Source organism: Typopeltis vanoorti, chromosome 8 (assembly GCF_054136105.1).
Source record: "Typopeltis vanoorti isolate ZY-2024b chromosome 8, IOZ_Tvanoo_1.0, whole genome shotgun sequence".
In the NCBI taxonomy this organism is placed as follows: domain Eukaryota; kingdom Metazoa; phylum Arthropoda; class Arachnida; order Uropygi; family Thelyphonidae; genus Typopeltis; species Typopeltis vanoorti.
The window spans coordinates 77786353-77803883 of NC_143556.1; the positions used below are offsets into that span (position 1 = coordinate 77786353).

At 38.2% G+C, this 17531-nt stretch overlaps 1 protein-coding gene across 1 annotated transcript in view; it reads right to left on the reverse strand.

Moving 5' to 3' along the window:
• Cyfip (Cytoplasmic FMR1-interacting protein Sra-1) overlaps positions 1-17531 on the reverse strand; it is a 452821-nt gene that overhangs the window by 85358 nt on the left and 349932 nt on the right. Inside the window, exon 19 of the mRNA XM_090396405.1 lies at positions 9991-10219. Within this exon, the coding sequence (XP_090252531.1) occupies positions 9991-10219 (229 nt within the window). The remainder of the gene's footprint in view (positions 1-9990; positions 10220-17531) is intronic.

Below are 17531 nucleotides of genomic sequence, written 5' to 3' on the forward strand. Positions count from 1 at the left end.
AGTCATCAGTAAGGCAGCTGAGTGTAAAAATGTGTATAATATGCCTGAGCTAGTACAAAGGACAACAAATCAGAATGGGATAGTTAGTATAAGGTATCAAGATGGGGGGGGGGGGGACTAACGGGTTTCTGCACTTCATGTATACTAATGCCAGGAATATTAGGAACAAGAAGGAAGGATTTTTGGCCTTGGTTGACTCTTCCTGGGCACAGGTTATTGGCATTAGTTTGACATGGCTGACAGAGGATGATATAGCTAGTAGGATAGAATGTGAAGGGTAGAGTGTGTTCAGGAGGGACAGAGAGAAAAGAATATGGGAGGGAGGAGTGTTATTGATGATAGCTGATGAACTGCAGCCAAGCAGAATTGAAGTTGAACTGCAGGATAGTGAAGAGAGCACATTTGAGGCTATTTGGTGTGAGATTGAGACTAATGGAACAAAATATACAGCTGGGTGCTGCTATAGACCAGGTGATGGAAATAGATGTTGGAGATAGTATGCATAGACAAATAGATGCAATGAGTGGAAGGAGGGTACTTATTATGGGGAATTTCAATTTTGATTGGAAGGACATTGAGGAGTAACATTGATTGGAAGGAGAAGAGGACACATGGGAGAAAGGAATTGGATTTTATGCAGTTATTAAGGGATAACTACCTGCGACAGCACGTAATGGAATATACTAGGGGTTCGAGAGTGCTTAACCTAGCAATTGCATCTGAGAATCTGAGTGCAATGAATATGACCACGTTGCCACCAATTGGTGAGAGTGATCATAAGATCTTGGGAGGTGGCTAAATGTGTAGAATTTTCAATTAAGAAAGCATATATGTGGAATTACCAGGCTGGTAAGTATGACAAGCTTAGGAGATTGCTTGGTTCAGTGCCATGGCATGTAAAACTGCAAGGGCTGGAGGTTGATAGTGCATGGGAAGAAGTAAAGGAGCGTTTCAAGGAGGTAATGGCTGACTGTATACCTAGAATACGGATAGTAAATCAAGTAGTGATTAAATGGATGAATAACACCATTAAGCTTGAGCTGAAAAAAAAAAAAAAAAACTGTGGAAGGAATTTAAGGGGAAAGCTGACCTGCAAGCCCATGAACAGTATAAAGCACAGATCAGAAGGGAAACGAGTGTGGTAAGAAAAGCAAAAGCAGATTATGAAAGGAAATTAGCCACGCAAGCTACAGAGAATCCCAAACAGTTTTTTTGATATGATGCAAGTAAAAGAAAAAATGTATAAGGCAGAATGATTTTAAGGAATGCCGATGGTAGGGAGATAACCGAATCAGTTGATATAGTGGAATTACTGAGCGAGCACTTTGCAAGAATATATCATCCAGGTGGTGATATTGCAGGAATGAAGGAACCAATAGCTTATACGGGAATTGAGGTGAATAGTATATTACAAAACCTTAATGTGAATACATCTGTGGGATTGGACGGTATACCAGCTCGGGTCTTACGTGAAGCGGCTAAAGAATTGTCAGTGCCCTTGACCATTTTGCTTAATTTGAGTCTCAGGTCTGGGTTAGTCCTGATGGGGGGGAAAGAGGGGAAAATAGTCCATTGCATAAAGGAGGTTCCAAGACTGCTGTTGCAAATTACCGACTGATCAGCATATCAGGAGTTGCTGTGAAGAGAAAAATACAGGAATGGATAGATGAAAATGGGATACTGTATGGAGAGACAGCATAGTTTTGTGAAGGGTAGATCATGCCTCAGTAACTTGCTCACGTTTTATAACACAGTGATGGTTGAACTGGATAAGGGTAATGGGTTTACAGTGATACTGCTGGACCTTGCTAAGGCCTTTGACAGGATACCACATAGAATTCTAATCAGTAAACTGCAGCATATGGGGATGGTTATAAGATTGGTGAGATGGATAAGAGGGTGGTTGATAGAGAGATATCAGAAGGTAGTTTATTCAGGAGTAGAGTCCAAAAGACGGCCTGTGACTAGTGGTGTGCCACAGGGTTCTGTTCTTGGACTACTATATAATTTGCTCATTAAGGATATAGGAAAGGATCTGAGAGGAACTGTTTATTTGTTTGCTGATGATGCAAAGTTGGGTAGAGCAATAGTGAATGCACACAATTCAAAATTTTGCAGGATGATTTGGATAGATTGGAGGACTGGGCTAAGGAGAATGGATGTCAATTTAATGTGGCAAAGTGTAAGGTTATGTATTTTGGGGTGAAAAGATTAGCAGCAGTATACCACATTGGTGAACTGTACTCCAGGAGATTGATGATGGGCCAGGGATTTGGGAGTGTTGGTGGATAAGGAGTTGAAGTTTAGGGGGCACAAAGATACTGTTGTATCTTTTTGTTGTCGAAAGCGGCAACCTTCATTAGTGTTGTGTCAACTGTTTATGACATTTGTTTCATTAGAAGCCGAGTTATAGTGCCAAGAGTGACAATGTGTTTTGACAACCGGTTGGAAAATGAGTTTCTAACAAAGAGCTGCAATTGACTTTTGTGTTAAACTTGGTAAAAGTTTTATGAAACACATCAAATGCTTCAAAAGGCATACGGTGATGAATGCTTATCCCATACTCAAGTAGTGGTTTAAGCGATTTCAAAGTGGTCATGAGACTCTTGAGGATGACGAAAAGCCAGGTTGTCCAAAAACTGTACTGAGTGAAGTTAACATCCCAAAAGTGTGCGATTTCATCAAAGAAAACCCAAAATCGTCCGTGAGATTGATTGAAGATGAATTTGGGGATTCCAAAATCAACTGTACAACATTTTGACTGAGAGTTTGGGCCTTCGTGAATTGAATTCGTGGTTTGTTCCCCACAAGTTGACCAAAAAATGTATCGAATTGCTGAGTGGAGACCACCAAAAGAGGGGCATCTGAAAAAAAGTCGCTCAGAGAAGTCAAAAGTAAAGACAATGCTGATTTGTTTCTATAATTCCAAGAACATTATCCACAAAGAATTCATTCCGCCTGGCCAAACGGTCAATGGTGAGTTTTATCTCAAAGTTCCCCCCCCCCCCCACCCCCCCCCCCCCCCACCCCCCCCCCCCCCCACCCCCCCCCCCCCCCACCCCCCCCCCCCCCCACCCCCCCCCCCCCCCACCCCCCCCCCCCCCCACCCCCCCCCCCCCCCACCCCCCCCCCCCCCCACCCCCCCCCCCCCCCACCCCCCCCCCCCCCCACCCCCCCCCCCCCCCACCCCCCCCCCCCCCCACCCCCCCCCCCCCCCACCCCCCCCCCCCCCCACCCCCCCCCCCCCCCACCCCCCCCCCCCCCCACCCCCCCCCCCCCCCACCCCCCCCCCCCCCCACCCCCCCCCCCCCCCACCCCCCCCCCCCCCCACCCCCCCCCCCCCCCACCCCCCCCCCCCCCCACCCCCCCCCCCCCCCACCCCCCCCCCCCCCCACCCCCCCCCCCCCCCACCCCCCCCCCCCCCCACCCCCCCCCCCCCCCACCCCCCCCCCCCCCCACCCCCCCCCCCCCCCACCCCCCCCCCCCCCCACCCCCAAGTCTCATCCATAGTAATAAATCAATGCAAAAAATTAGTTTTATTCTTGTTAAAACTCCAAGCATTGTTCAGAGATTTTCATGAGAGTGTTTCTGATCTGCTGTGAGCAATCGCGGCACCCATCTTGCACAAAGCTTTTTCATTTGCAATTCTTCATGCAAAATATATCCTACACGTTCCTTTGAAATGCCTATAGTCTCAGCAATTTCATCCACTTTGACTTGCCGGTCATCCAATACCATATCGTGAACTTGATCAATGATTTCTGGTGTTGAAAAGTTATGTGGTAGGTGGGACCAACAAAAAGCATGTAAGTCAAATTCACGTAACTTGGGGTATAATTTTGCATGTAATTTATATATACAAACATACAATTGGGACCAAAGGTTTACAAAAACACCTATATTTTTTAAGAAATATAATTATAATTGTAGTTTTTCGTACATAAAAAAAAAGAAAGCTATTTCAATGTCGATGGTTTCATAAAATCTAATAGATTCGTCTGACGGCATAATGTTTTTTTTCTTGTCACACAAAATTTCTTCAGCAAGCTAATGATTTTTTTATTCCTTGCTTTGTGGCTGCAATTCATTCCTCGTTAGAATGTATGTCCTCCAAAATCTGTAAACCTTTCTTTTATGATTGTTCTTACTGTGGATTCCTGTAGATCGAACTTCTTTGCTAGCTCACAAATTTTCATTCCGCCTTCAAAATCCTTAATGATGTTGAGTTTTGTTTCCAAAGTCAATGTTTTTCTTTTCTTGCTAGCTGTAGAAGAATCGGACTTGCTTCTTTTGAACGACTTTATTATTTTTTATATGACAAAATTTTTATCAAGAACATAACACATAACATTAAACAATCGCAAGGTTTGTAGACTATAAAAATTGTGTATGAATGGAGACTGTGCGAAACACGTCAGTGCTTGTTCACAGCATGTGTGACACTGGTGAATGCAGCCGGTGCCGGAAAGATACGACTAGTGGTGAGGCGTGAAGTGGGACAGGAATATGTACATATAAGAAATCGCGTAACTCTGGGTTCACGTAAGTCGGGTATGACTGTACTATACGTTAAAGATACCAAGTAATTTTATAAACTTGGTTTTAATCCTTTTTCCCAAGTAAGCAAACAATCAGGTAAGTTAAGTTTGCGCCTGAAGTATTTTCAGGTCTGAGGGAACGCATGGTAAAGGTGGAGTAAGCTCTGAATACTTTCCTTAGTATCTTCCATAATGCAAAGCACATCTCCTTGCGGACATGTATGATTCTAAAAAAATTTTCTACAAAAAGATGTAGAAAGTTTTTTACCTTGGGTCCCTTTTTTACCTTTTTACATGTCTGCAAGGAGATGTGCTTTGCATTATGGGAGATACTAAGGAAAGTGATCAGAGCTTACTCCACCTTTACCACGAGTTGCCTCAGACATGAAAATACTTCAGGTGCAAACTTGACTTACCTGCTTATTTGGAAAAAAGGATTAAAACCAAGTTCATAAAATTGCTTGGTATCTTTAATGGATTTCTGGTGTTGTTACACTTTTTGGACGTTCTTCACATGGATCATCTTCAAGGCGGGTACAGCTGCATTTAAACTCGGCAGCCCATTTCTTAACTGTTGAAAATGAAAGAGAAGAGTGCCCATACACTTTTATGAACTTTGAATGAATTTCTTTTCACGTTAAACCTTCTTTTACAAAGAATTTTATAACCACACGATACTCAATTTTATCCATTTCAAGGGATACAGACAACTTTTGCTTCAGACAACTGTATAAAACACACTACTTGATAGAATGACTTGCAATTTCACATGGATGCTTATGACAGATGTACCTAACTTAGAAAAAAAATATCGTGCTGATAGTGTTGCCATCTATGGTTGAGGTCAGAGAACTTTTCAGACCATCCTCATATTATTGTAGTTTTTTAGTGGATTTATTGTACTAGTATATTTAGTAAAATAAGTGTAGAAATTTTCTTAGGTTTTAATAGTCTTAATGCACCAAAAACTTGCCACAACAGGGCACTGTCTAAGGCACAGGATAAGCCACTCACTGCTGAGAACTGTCATGATAAGCTGAATGTTGCAGTAGTGATGACGGTGATGATAATAATATAACTAAGGATAATAATAATAATCCTCAAATTCCTGAAATGTACTCTCAAGGGGGTGTACTGGATGATATGATGGTGCTACATGAAAACTTTACTTCATTACTAACTTCTTATCTACGATTTTCCTCCAAATCAGTCTGTTACCTGTCAAGACTAGATCTTATCAGTTCTTATATTTGTATCTTCTAAGACACTTTTTACTGCATCAATCCACCTATATCATGGTCTTCCTCCTGGTCTTTTTCCCGCCAACCTAGCAGAGAACACGTGTTTTGCTCTTCTTCCTCGCCCATTCTGTTTAAATGACCATACCACCTGAGATCAGCTCTGTTAATGCATGCTGACAATGTCAAGTTCTTTCCTAATATCCTCAATTTTATATGATATTGCCATTGATGCCATCTGTTCATGCCCCCAATCTTTCTCAGGACTCTCATACCTGTGGTCTCTAGTCTTTGGTCAAGTGTTTTACTTCTAACTCAGCTTGCTCAGATACTCTTATATTCAAGGAGTACTTTTCAGGTACTCCTTGAATATAAGAACGATGGTTATCTCTCTTATAATATCTGCAGAAAATCCACACATAACTAATCAATATCTGAACAATTAATTCACACTATCATCATGCAAAAATTTATAGCATAATAACTGTTTTCTCAATTGACATTTTACTTCAAGAAATAATTAGAATGTATTTTTAAATAATTCCATTAATAATGGTATATCTAATGAGACAGAGTAATTAATAATTATTCTGTCTCATTAGATATACCCAATATCTAATGAGACAGAGTAATAGAGCACCATCAGATCATTCCAAAACTGTAGTGCTTTCTTATATTAAAGGAGTAGCTGAAAAGATTTTAAAAAGCACTCAGAAAATCAGTAAAACTAGGCACTGATGACTGGCAGATCTGCAGCAAAAAAAGTAAAGAGCATTAAAATGATATAGTTATGAAACAGTATGGACAAAGTGGATTAGCAAACTGTACTTGATATCCTACATGCAGTTAGAAGGTATACGACTATTCCTTTTAAAAAGACAATGATTCATAAGTGACAGATGATTCTTATGGTTTGCAGTATACCCTGACCTAAACAAAAAAGGTTATTAAAAAAAAAAAAAAACATTCAAACAGAAAACAGCATGCAATGCCACATTTAAGAAAACACCAGCCATCTTTTGACTGTGTGAAATGGTTTTGGTAGTATCATCAGTCAAACTTTCAAGAATTTAGAGGTTCCTTCTGATATCTGGTGCATACATGAAAGGCCATAAGACCAAAGCACAACAGTGATATGTGTGTGTGTGTGTGTGTGTGTGTGTGTGTGTGTGTGTGTGTGTGTGTGTGTGTGTGTGTGTGTGTGTGTGTGAGAGAGAGAGAGAGAGAGCAAGAGGAATAGACGAAAGGAGGAGTCTGTTCACATTTTGCTTGAACAGCTAAGGGTTGTAATCTTTGGGGAAGGCAGAACGAGGGAAGACTGGTCCAAAGGATTTTTTTTAATACTCAGTCACCCATTCTATAATAAACTACAGTAATAACAAAATGATAAAAACATAATATATCACAAACATCATTTAACCACATCGGATACTTCTGTCAAAAACACTGCGTTGAAATCAGTGCCATCACAGTTAAGACCGACACATCGTGGGAATTTCTAACATGAGCACCAAAAACAACATATTACATGAGATTAACTGAATTGATTAACTGTATAAATAATTAAAAGGATAGTGATTTTTATATTTGTGGGTGGGATTGTGCATTCCTTAATATACTGCATCTCTGACATTCAAAAACAGCCTGAAAAATCTTCTGTATACTGTATTGACTTTTATTTAATGTGCTGTATTATCTGCTTACTCACTTCATTATTTACACCATTTAAAGTTAAATGATATTTAAGAACAACTTGAAATTTGCACATTTCCAGCAAATTTTATTTTTGTGCTGTTTATTTTTGACATACAAAAGTAAATGTCTAAATGTAGTTTAGGTTTACCTTTAGAACTAGTCACAAGTTCTAATGACATTTCAATATGAACTTAGGAGTTTTTACACATACAATGCAAAAAACTATGGAGAACTTGACATGGCCGATGTGTGAGTAAAATGCACCTCCTAGTCTTGTGGATTGCAGACCAGACAACCCACATACTCACAATATGTCCTCATCTTTTAAAACTTTTCTTTGACCCTTTCACAGCTTCTTGATCACCTTGGAACCTGGAAGACCAAATGTGCACACAATAATCAAGGTGTGGTCTTATCAAAGCCTTATAAAGAGCCAAAATGACTTCCTTTTCTTACATGTCAAGGTTCGCTTCAGCATCATAATTACCCCCCCCCCCCGAGTTGTATTTGCAACTTTTGCTATGTGACCTTTGAACTTAAATTCATATCCACCAATAAGCCAACATTCCCTTGCCTCCTCAGTTTCTTTTAGCATAACTCTGCTAATATAGTATGTCGCTGGAACTCTAATCATGCCAAAGTGTATGACTTTACACTTACTAACATTAAACTGATAGCCATTTTCATTTGCCCAAATTTCTAGCCTGTTCAAATCATTTTGTAAGTGCTGAATATCAGTAGCATCCCTGATTGCTCTGCCTATCTTCGCATCATTGGCAAGCAATTGCACATTGATGTTAGACCCTACCTGATGTCATAAATGTATAGACTGAACAATAATGGCCCAAGGACTGAACCTTGATGTACACCACTAGTTACCTTAAATCTTGCAGATTCACACCTACTGTAAACCACTTTTTGATATCTGTCTGTCAGTCAACTATCCCCTGATCCAAGTCAAGAGTTTATATTCCAATCCAGTTTATGCAACAGCCTTTTGTGTGGTATCCTATCAAATGCCTTAGAAAAATCCAACATTATCATAGTGTATATATATATATATATATATATATATATATATATATATATATATATATCTATTCCCTTTATCCAACTTGGCCATAACATTGTTATAAAATATGAGCAAATTGTTAAAACATGATCTTCCTTTAGTAAACTCATGCTGCTCCTTGCAGAGTATGGCATGTTTGTCTACCCATTTCTGTATGAGAGTTTTTACCAACTTCTCTAAAACCTTCATTACCACATCAGAGATACTGATAGGTCGGTAGTTAGACACAGTTTTTGCACCACTCTTGTACAATGAAACTATCATACATTATTTTCATTCCTGAGCTGAGACTCATATTATACATGAACAAAAATCAGACATACCTTAAGCCATGAATCCTCTCTCTCGTTAAATTAAATTATACTTGATAGAAATTATATTCTTGCTTAATCCTTTATCCAAATATAAGCAAATTAAATATGAATGTGATGCATCTTCATAACTAGGCTACTTGTATACAGAGACTGATGACTTTACATCAGTTGTCTCAGTATCCCATAGCACACTTCCTTTCAGCGGTACATAATGCCAGTCCAGTTTTTACTTTTACTGAAGTTTTATCAGTGGGGTAAAAGATACAAAGATTGAATTAATGTAGAATTCATACATTTCCCATAGACATTTGTGAAAATGTGTATCACCTTATTATTAAAATACTGTGAATCAGAGATAGTTGTAAAAAGTTTTTACACTTTGTTACAAAGTAAATTATACTTGTCAAGCAATTACATTCTTGTTTAATCCTTTACTATTTGTATACAGGAAATATATGACTTCTGAATTAATTCAACCTCAGCATCTTCCTGTATCTGGCTCCCACTGAAGATACCTCGAGAAAGGTTGAAACTAGTATAGGTAGTGACCCTCTCTTAATGCATGGCATTATGCACATCTGAAAGATGTGCATAATGCTGAGGTTGAATTAATTCAGAAGTCATATATTTCCTGCATAGTGCAAATGCAAAGTGCAAAGGAGAAACCAAAATGCAAAGCACTTTGCATTTTGGGATACCAAGGCATTGAAGTGAAGTTATAGGCCTCTATAAACAAGCAGTCTAGTCACAAAGATGCTTTACATGCAAACTTGGTTTGCATACATTTGGATAAAGGATTAAACCAGGATATAATTTCTTGGAAAGTATAATTTACTTTGTAACAAAGTGAAAAAACTTTCTCTTTAAACAACAGAACCATGTGGAGTTAGGATATGAAGGGTGTTATGTATTTCATTTACTAACTATCCCACACAAATAAAATAGCATACATCCTGATATATGTTTATACCAGCAAACCTAAACTTCTTTTAAAGATGAGGATTACAATTTTACAGCTGAAATTCGAGAAACACTCAGATCACCCTTGTAACATGTTTAATCATTTCTGATACTTTTTTTTTATTTCTAAATTGTATACAGCCAATTAAAAAAAAAAATCAACAATGGCTTACCACAATCCCAGTAATATCCCCAGCCTCAAAACGACTTATGGCTAACTCCAATGATTTCTGAAGAGCAGCATTAATCCTTTGAGCAATGAGCCGATTCAAATCGATTGATCGACCAAGAAGTTGTACATGACGTTGCTTTAGAAGAGTCTCGTAGCGATTGGCAGGTGGATAGCTGAATATTGTACCATAACTTGCACATTCAGCACGAAATCTCTTGTCCAAAAGGATGCTGTAGAAATAAGAAAAGAAGAAATTCATTTTAAAGTATTCCATGCATTAACGATCGAGATGTATTTCATGTTTAACGTAATTAGTAATAAGGACTATTAACATTTAACGGCATGATGGTGTCATGTTGGAGGCTTAATGGATTTTTTACAACACTCAAATAGAATTAAAATAGAATTTAATACCACCTATATTTCGTCCTAGTCACTAGGACATCTACGGGGATTACAAAAACAATTAATGTAACATATACACAAATAACAAACAATACTAAGCCCAACCACGTGGGTGACACTAAAGTCCTATCTAGGTAGAGCGCCCTCTAAGGGCAGTAGTAGGTGGCCTGGAATGTAAGGTGGGAACTCTGGTGATGAGTGTTTCCCAAATCTTAGGAAGCTTAATGCAACCATATTTATTGAGATTTGGTTGGTTTTTGAGAGCTGCTGCTGCTTCTAAGAAAAGTCTCTCTTTCTTGAATTTGCTGTGGTGGAGCATGGTGGTTTTCTTCCATGATACCCTGTGGGTGGTGTCCAAAACATGGTCAGCCAAGCCTGAATGGCCATAGTTGTGTTTGAAGATGTAAGACTTGTGTTCCTCTAGATGGATGGATGCTGATCTGCCTGTCTATCCAAAGTACGCCAGCTTACAGGAACAGGGTACTTTGTAAACTCCAGGCAGAGAGAGAGAGGAGGGAGCTGATCTTTCGTAGAACGGATAAGGGTAGCAAGTTTGCGGTGGGGCACCTCTCTTCCAAAAGGCTCAACGACGATGCCGTCAGCGCCCTTTGCCACGGCCGTAATTTTGCCGTCGCTCCAAAGGAAGTGCCGGTGCTTGACGTAATGGTGAACATCGAACGTGGAATCGGTCGCTTACCGTCGGAGATAGCTAACAACATCAGACTTGACGTAGCCAACATCCTCGCGCATTCTTCGCCGCCAAAAAGTAATTTATCATATGCCCAACGCACGGCTCTCCTGAAACTACGTAAAGAAAAAAGTATTGTCATCACCAGAGAGATAAGGGTAATGCCACAGTCGTTCTTAATACCAGTGAATACAATCGTAAAATGAACATTATCCTCCGCGATCACACTACCTACATCCCGCTAGAACACGACCCCACAAAAACACAAGTTAAGAAACTAAACATTTTACTCAAAAAAGTATCTTCCTGGCCCCCTGACGTCACGAAAAAACTTAAACCTTTCTGTTCCCGTCCCCCTCAAATATAAGGTTTACCAAAAATCTATAAACCCAATTCCACACTCAGGCCTATAGTAGATGCCACCAATGCACCTTGCTATAGACTATCTAAACAGCTGGCCAACTCTCTGATCCCCCTCACCGGAAGGTCCCCTTCCTATATAAAAAACTCGGCCCACTTTAAAGCCCTCACAGAAAATTTAACCTTGAATAAGACAGACATATTGGTAAGCTTTGATATCTCCTCTTTGTTTACCAATATTCCCTTAAATGACACCTTATCTCTCTTAGAAAACGTTTTTCCCTCTGACATCTTAGATCTCTTTTCCTTTGCCATTAACTCTGGGTATTTCTCTTGGAACAACAAAATCTACAAGCAGATAGAGGGAACTGCCATGGGTTCCCCCCCCCTCTCACCCCCCCCTGCCAATTTCTATATGGAAGATTTCGAAAAACGAGCCACAGACTCAGCCCCACTCAAACCTTCTATCTGGCTAAGATATGTAGATGAAGTGTTCTCTATTTGGCCTCATGGCCCAGACACGTTAGACTCCTTCCTCAGTCATCTCAATAGTCTACATCCAAGAATCCAGTTCTCTACGGAAAAGGAAAAGAACAATTGTTTACCCTTCCTAGACACCTTAGTCACACGCCTGCCTAATGATACACTTACCTTCACCGTATACAGAAAACCCACACACACACACAGGCAGATACATTCACAAACTCTCCCACCACCACCCCTCTCAACAATATGGCATTATTAAAACTCTTACCAAGAGAGCCCACAATCTTTGTTCCAGTGGAACCGCCCTCACTACTGAGCTTAACCACATACATCCAATGGCTACAGCGATCACAGTATCAAAAAAATAATCAACTCCTCCCCCATTCCCCGTCCTTCTCATCAACAAGATTTTAAAAATGCCATCACCATACCTTACATCCGTGGCACATCCAAAAAAATAGCCAAGATACTAAAACAGTATAACCTACACACAGCATATAAGCCCCACCGCAAACTTGCTACCCTTATCCGTTCTACGAAAGATCAGCTCCCTCCTCTCTCTCTGCCTGGAGTTTACAAAGTACCCTGTTCCTGTAAGCTGGCGTACTTTGGACAGACAGGCAGATCAGCATCCATCCGTCTAGAGGAACACAAGTCTTACATCTTCAAACACAACTATGGCCATTCAGGCTTGGCTGACCATGTTTTGGACACCATCCACAGGGTATCATGGAAGAAAACCACCATGCTCCACCACAGCAAATTCAAGAAAGAGAGGCTTTTCTTAGAAGCAGCAGCAGCTCTCAAAAACCAACCAAATCTCAATAAATATGGTTGCATTAAGCTTCCGAAGATTTGGGAAACACTCATCACCAGAGTTCCCACCTTACATTCCAGGCCACCTACTACTGCCCTTAGAGGGCGCTTTACCTAGATAGGACTTTAGTGTCACCCACATGGTTGGGCTTAATATTGTTTGTTATTTGTGTATATGTTACATTAATTGTTTTTGTAATCCCCGTAGATGTCCTAGTGACTAGGACGAAATATAGGAAGTATTAAATTCTATTTTAATTCTTTTTTGAGTGTTGTAAAAAATCCATTAAGCCTCCAACATGATGTCCTCACAGCACTTAAGCCTCTACAGACGTGCACGATGCTGCTTTGCATGAAAAGTAAAAGCTGCAAGATATTTAATGTTTCTATTACAAATTCATCAAGTTAATTGAATAACTTATTTGTATATAATGTTTTTTAGCATACCCAAGCTAAGTGAAATTTTGCATTATGATATTATTTCTGGTATGAACCTACAAAGAGAAAATGTTAAGAAAAATTGTTTAACCAGTTTTCTACATACCATGACAAATATAAGGAATGAAATGTGATTTGAGAAACACTTGATTAAAAAAAAAAAAACACACAGATTGATTTCTAAAACAAACTAGTAAATATACAACTGTTGTTAAACTGATGGTTAACATCATGCTGAAATATCAAATATGCAGCTCATTGCTGAACTGCATTATGTCTATTATAACCTAGTTCCCAGCTTCTTATAACTTAAATGTATGCTGACCAAAGCTTGTTTAAAATAAGACCTTAATTTTTGTTGCATTGTGTTGGACAACAGATAATTTTTGTAAGTTCTTTGGTATTTTGAACATTGTTGTTGAATTCAAAATATGGTATTCTTGTAAGTTACCACAGTAGCTGATATTTTTTATTGGTAGTATGATAAGCTAGGTCAGATTTATGCATCTGCTATTTCTCTCTATATCTTTAATATGTTCTTTTATGCAAATCTCTCCATTAACTTTCTATTTGTTGATATAACATATCACACTTGCAGAAAATTTTATATACACCTCGTTTCTTAAGTGGTGAATGAAGCTTTTTCGGTGCTAAATTCAGCATCATGGAGACCTTTCTCATTGTGCGAAAGTAACCTTTGTACTGCTTTGGCACACCAGCAACTGGCAATGTTCTTTTATGAAAGATAAAGAAACTGCACCTTTGTAGTCTGCGTTTTCTTGTATATGTGTCAAAACATTTAATGGTCTTTGTCATTGGATATGGTATGGTGCATGCTTTGTCTTTGAGTGTTATGACTCAGTTGTCATAAATTGCTGAAGGAAAGCTCGAAGAAAAATCAGCTGGGTTCATCAGACCAAATAGAGGTTGTAGGATCAGATTTTCATTTAAGAATAGTTGAGAAATCATGGGAATGTAAATCTGTATTTGAGTTTTATAGATCTGGAAAAGGCATATGACAAGGTGCCAAGAAAAAACTGGTCAAAATTCTACAATTATATGGAGTAAATTGAACATTTACCACACATAATTAAGGTAAATAAAGCCACAAACAAGACAGACCAAACAGGTAAAACTCAAGAAACAACTATTGGATTATGGTTTTGGGACATGGAATACAAGAACATTACATAAGACGGAGCATTTAAAGCACTCGTATCAGAATTCCATCATTTCAAATTAAACTTAGTAACAAAACAACAATGACAAAGATATCCAAATTTTTGGAAAATTCAGATTTTTTTTCAAATTGAAAAGAATTAGGGAAACATGAATTTGGAGTAACATTTATAGTAGACAGAGACATTAAAGAGAATGTTTTAGATTTTAGACCTGTGAATGCAAAATTAAGTGCAATAAGAATCAGAACTTTTTTTTTTTTTAATTTATAGATTATAAATGCTGATACACCAACAGAAAAAAATAATATACCGAAGTAGGTGTAATCTTTAAGTTATTCAAAATATCCATGTTTTGTACTTCTGTTTGGTCATGTCCCTAAGCTTTTTTTTTTTTTTTTTTTAATAATCAAAATAAGGATGATAAAGGTCTCAGCGTTATCATGCTCATCTAGAGCAATCTTTTACAAACATCCATGCCTAAGGTCAGATTCAAACCCACAACCTATTGGTTGTGGGTTTGAATCTGACCTTAGGCATGGATGTTTGTAAAAGATTGCTCTAGATGAGCAGGTATACTATCTACTTGGCCAACCAGGCCAGCCCTAAGTTTAAAATGCTATATCCATTACTACAGCCGCATAATTATTAAGACCTGAAATTCTCTAATCCTTTAACAGGAAAGGTATATTATGAACTATTTGAAGTGGGGGGGGAAGGGAAGGGAAAGGATATGCTGATCCCAAAAGAGCCACTAAAAGCCAAGTGAACAATAAGACCAAGAATTTCTAATTACCTTCACTGAATACTTTTACTTTCTCGATATTCATTTCTAAGAATCAGCATTGTCGTATTGTTGGTGTGTGTGTGTGTGCGCATGCATGTGGGTAGGTATAGAGACAATACCTTTTTTACCTAAATTTACTATAGTAAACCTTGTACTATAATGAACTATTTCTCTGATCCTCACCATTTACTATAGTGAATATCTACTGGACTTTGCATTTTGAAAAATGCTTAAAAATCATAGAAAATGTAATTAAAGGATGAAGCTACTTTAGTATTTGTAAAGAATGCTAATATTTAGTTTGGTTCTGAAATAGTGATTATGGTAATAGATAAAACTTTTAGTGCTGTATTAGTAAACCAAGGATTAACAAAGTTAAGCCAAAGAACCAACTCTTCAACCACTGATCCTTAACTCACAGAAGTGAGAGAAATAGTAAACAGGAAACTGATAGGTCATCTATGTGGATGCTATTGTCCTTAACTTTTAAAAATTAACATTATAAAAATTGTCTGAATTTCAGATAATCTGTAATTTTTATTAAAAAAAAAAGTTCTGCAAGCATTTTGTATTGAAAATTTATACACGAAGCAAAGTAGCTTAGCTTCATATAAACCTAATTAATATCTTAATGAACAGTTAATCTTATCTACATTATTTGCTATATTTATCAATTGTGGCATATATTATTTGGTTGGTTTGACAATTTTTCAAAAATGTTTCTAGGAGGAAACCTTGTCACATCAGTGTTAAACTGTTCATAAAGTTTGCTTGCATCTAAGAAGGGATCCAAACCCATTTTTTTCCTGTTGGAGGATACATTGTGCAAAAATATAAAATACAGCTTCAAATATAATTTATTCTTACAATTTATATTCCTATATATATATTAAAAAAAAAAAAATATGCATTCACCATAACATGATGAGGATTTGTTACACTTGCAAACTCATCAAGCAAATATAATTTATTGCTAATTGCTATACTTTATGAAAGCCATTCACATTTATCGTTAATGAAATGGAAAACTGCTGGAATTAAAATGTGTGATATCTGGAAGCATTAAACTAATCAAGTTCTTGCACATTACTGTGCACAAATTATGCATGGAACCATATTATTATTTATATGGGTACTCCATGGAGTACCTGAATAGGGAGACCCACCCTATCCATTAACACAATTACCTATCATACATCTCTTCAAACCTATTCACTGTTGTGTGCTCAAACCCACTTCTGGCAATCCATTCCATTCATTCACTATTCTCCAAGTAAAGAACTTAGTCAGCATGCCTTTGCTAACCACACTCTTAGACAACTTCCAAATGTGACCCCCTCGTTTTCCCCCCTACTCCCCATGTACTGAAAAATTTCTTTTGTGTCAATTTTATATCTAGTAACTTATAAGCTTCTATCATATACCCTCTCCTCTGCTTGTCAGCTAAACTCTGCAACACACATACACACACCCTCAATCTATCTTCATTGGGAAAACAGACCTGTCAGTAGCTTGGTCACTCATCTCTGAATCCTCTCAACTATCTTTCATTCCCCAAGAAACATAGGTGATCAAATCTATGCACAGTAGTCAACATGCAGCCAAATCACAGCACAGTCCTAACATGCTCTCACTATCTCTCACATTCCAGATGTTTCCGTCTTGAGATGTCCTCAACAAAGTGGAGAACGAAGAATTAGTCCACTTTCTAATATCTATCCAGGTGATTCTAGGTCATTTTTGGAAGTCTTTTACCAGAGGTCAAGCCTTCTAGTGCTAATTTAGGTAACCTATCTGATAAAGCTAAGTGGGTCAGCCACCAGAGCTGTTTCTGACATATTTTAGTGATGATATTTTCTTGTGTTCTAGCAACGGAGCAGATTTTCCTCCTTACCTACAGCACACATAACAAATGACCTCGTCATTTGTTGTGTGTGTGTGTGTGTGGTACCGTATTTACTTGAATATAAATTGCCCTCACATATCTCGCACCCCTGATTTTACTTTACAAAAAAAAAATCAAAAATTTTTGCATATACCTCACAAACAAAAAGGATTAAAACTTTAAGAAATAGATGGTGAATGTTATGGTTTGCTTCAGATATTTTGGAATTCAGTTGAAGAGACTCAGCATTTCAACTCAACAATCATCAGCTTGCCTTTGATTTTGAGTCACATGATCCTTTATTAATACTGCACCAATCGTATGCACATCTTCATAACTGCACTATCTCTACTTGCCTACCATTGCTGTCCATTTTCACTTCTCATTAGTCATTCATGAAGGATTGTTCACAGCATATCTCAAATCTTGTAAATTACTGGTAATTTTTGCTTGAAATATGGAGAAATATTCAAGTTATAGTGCTGGTTTTAAACTCCAA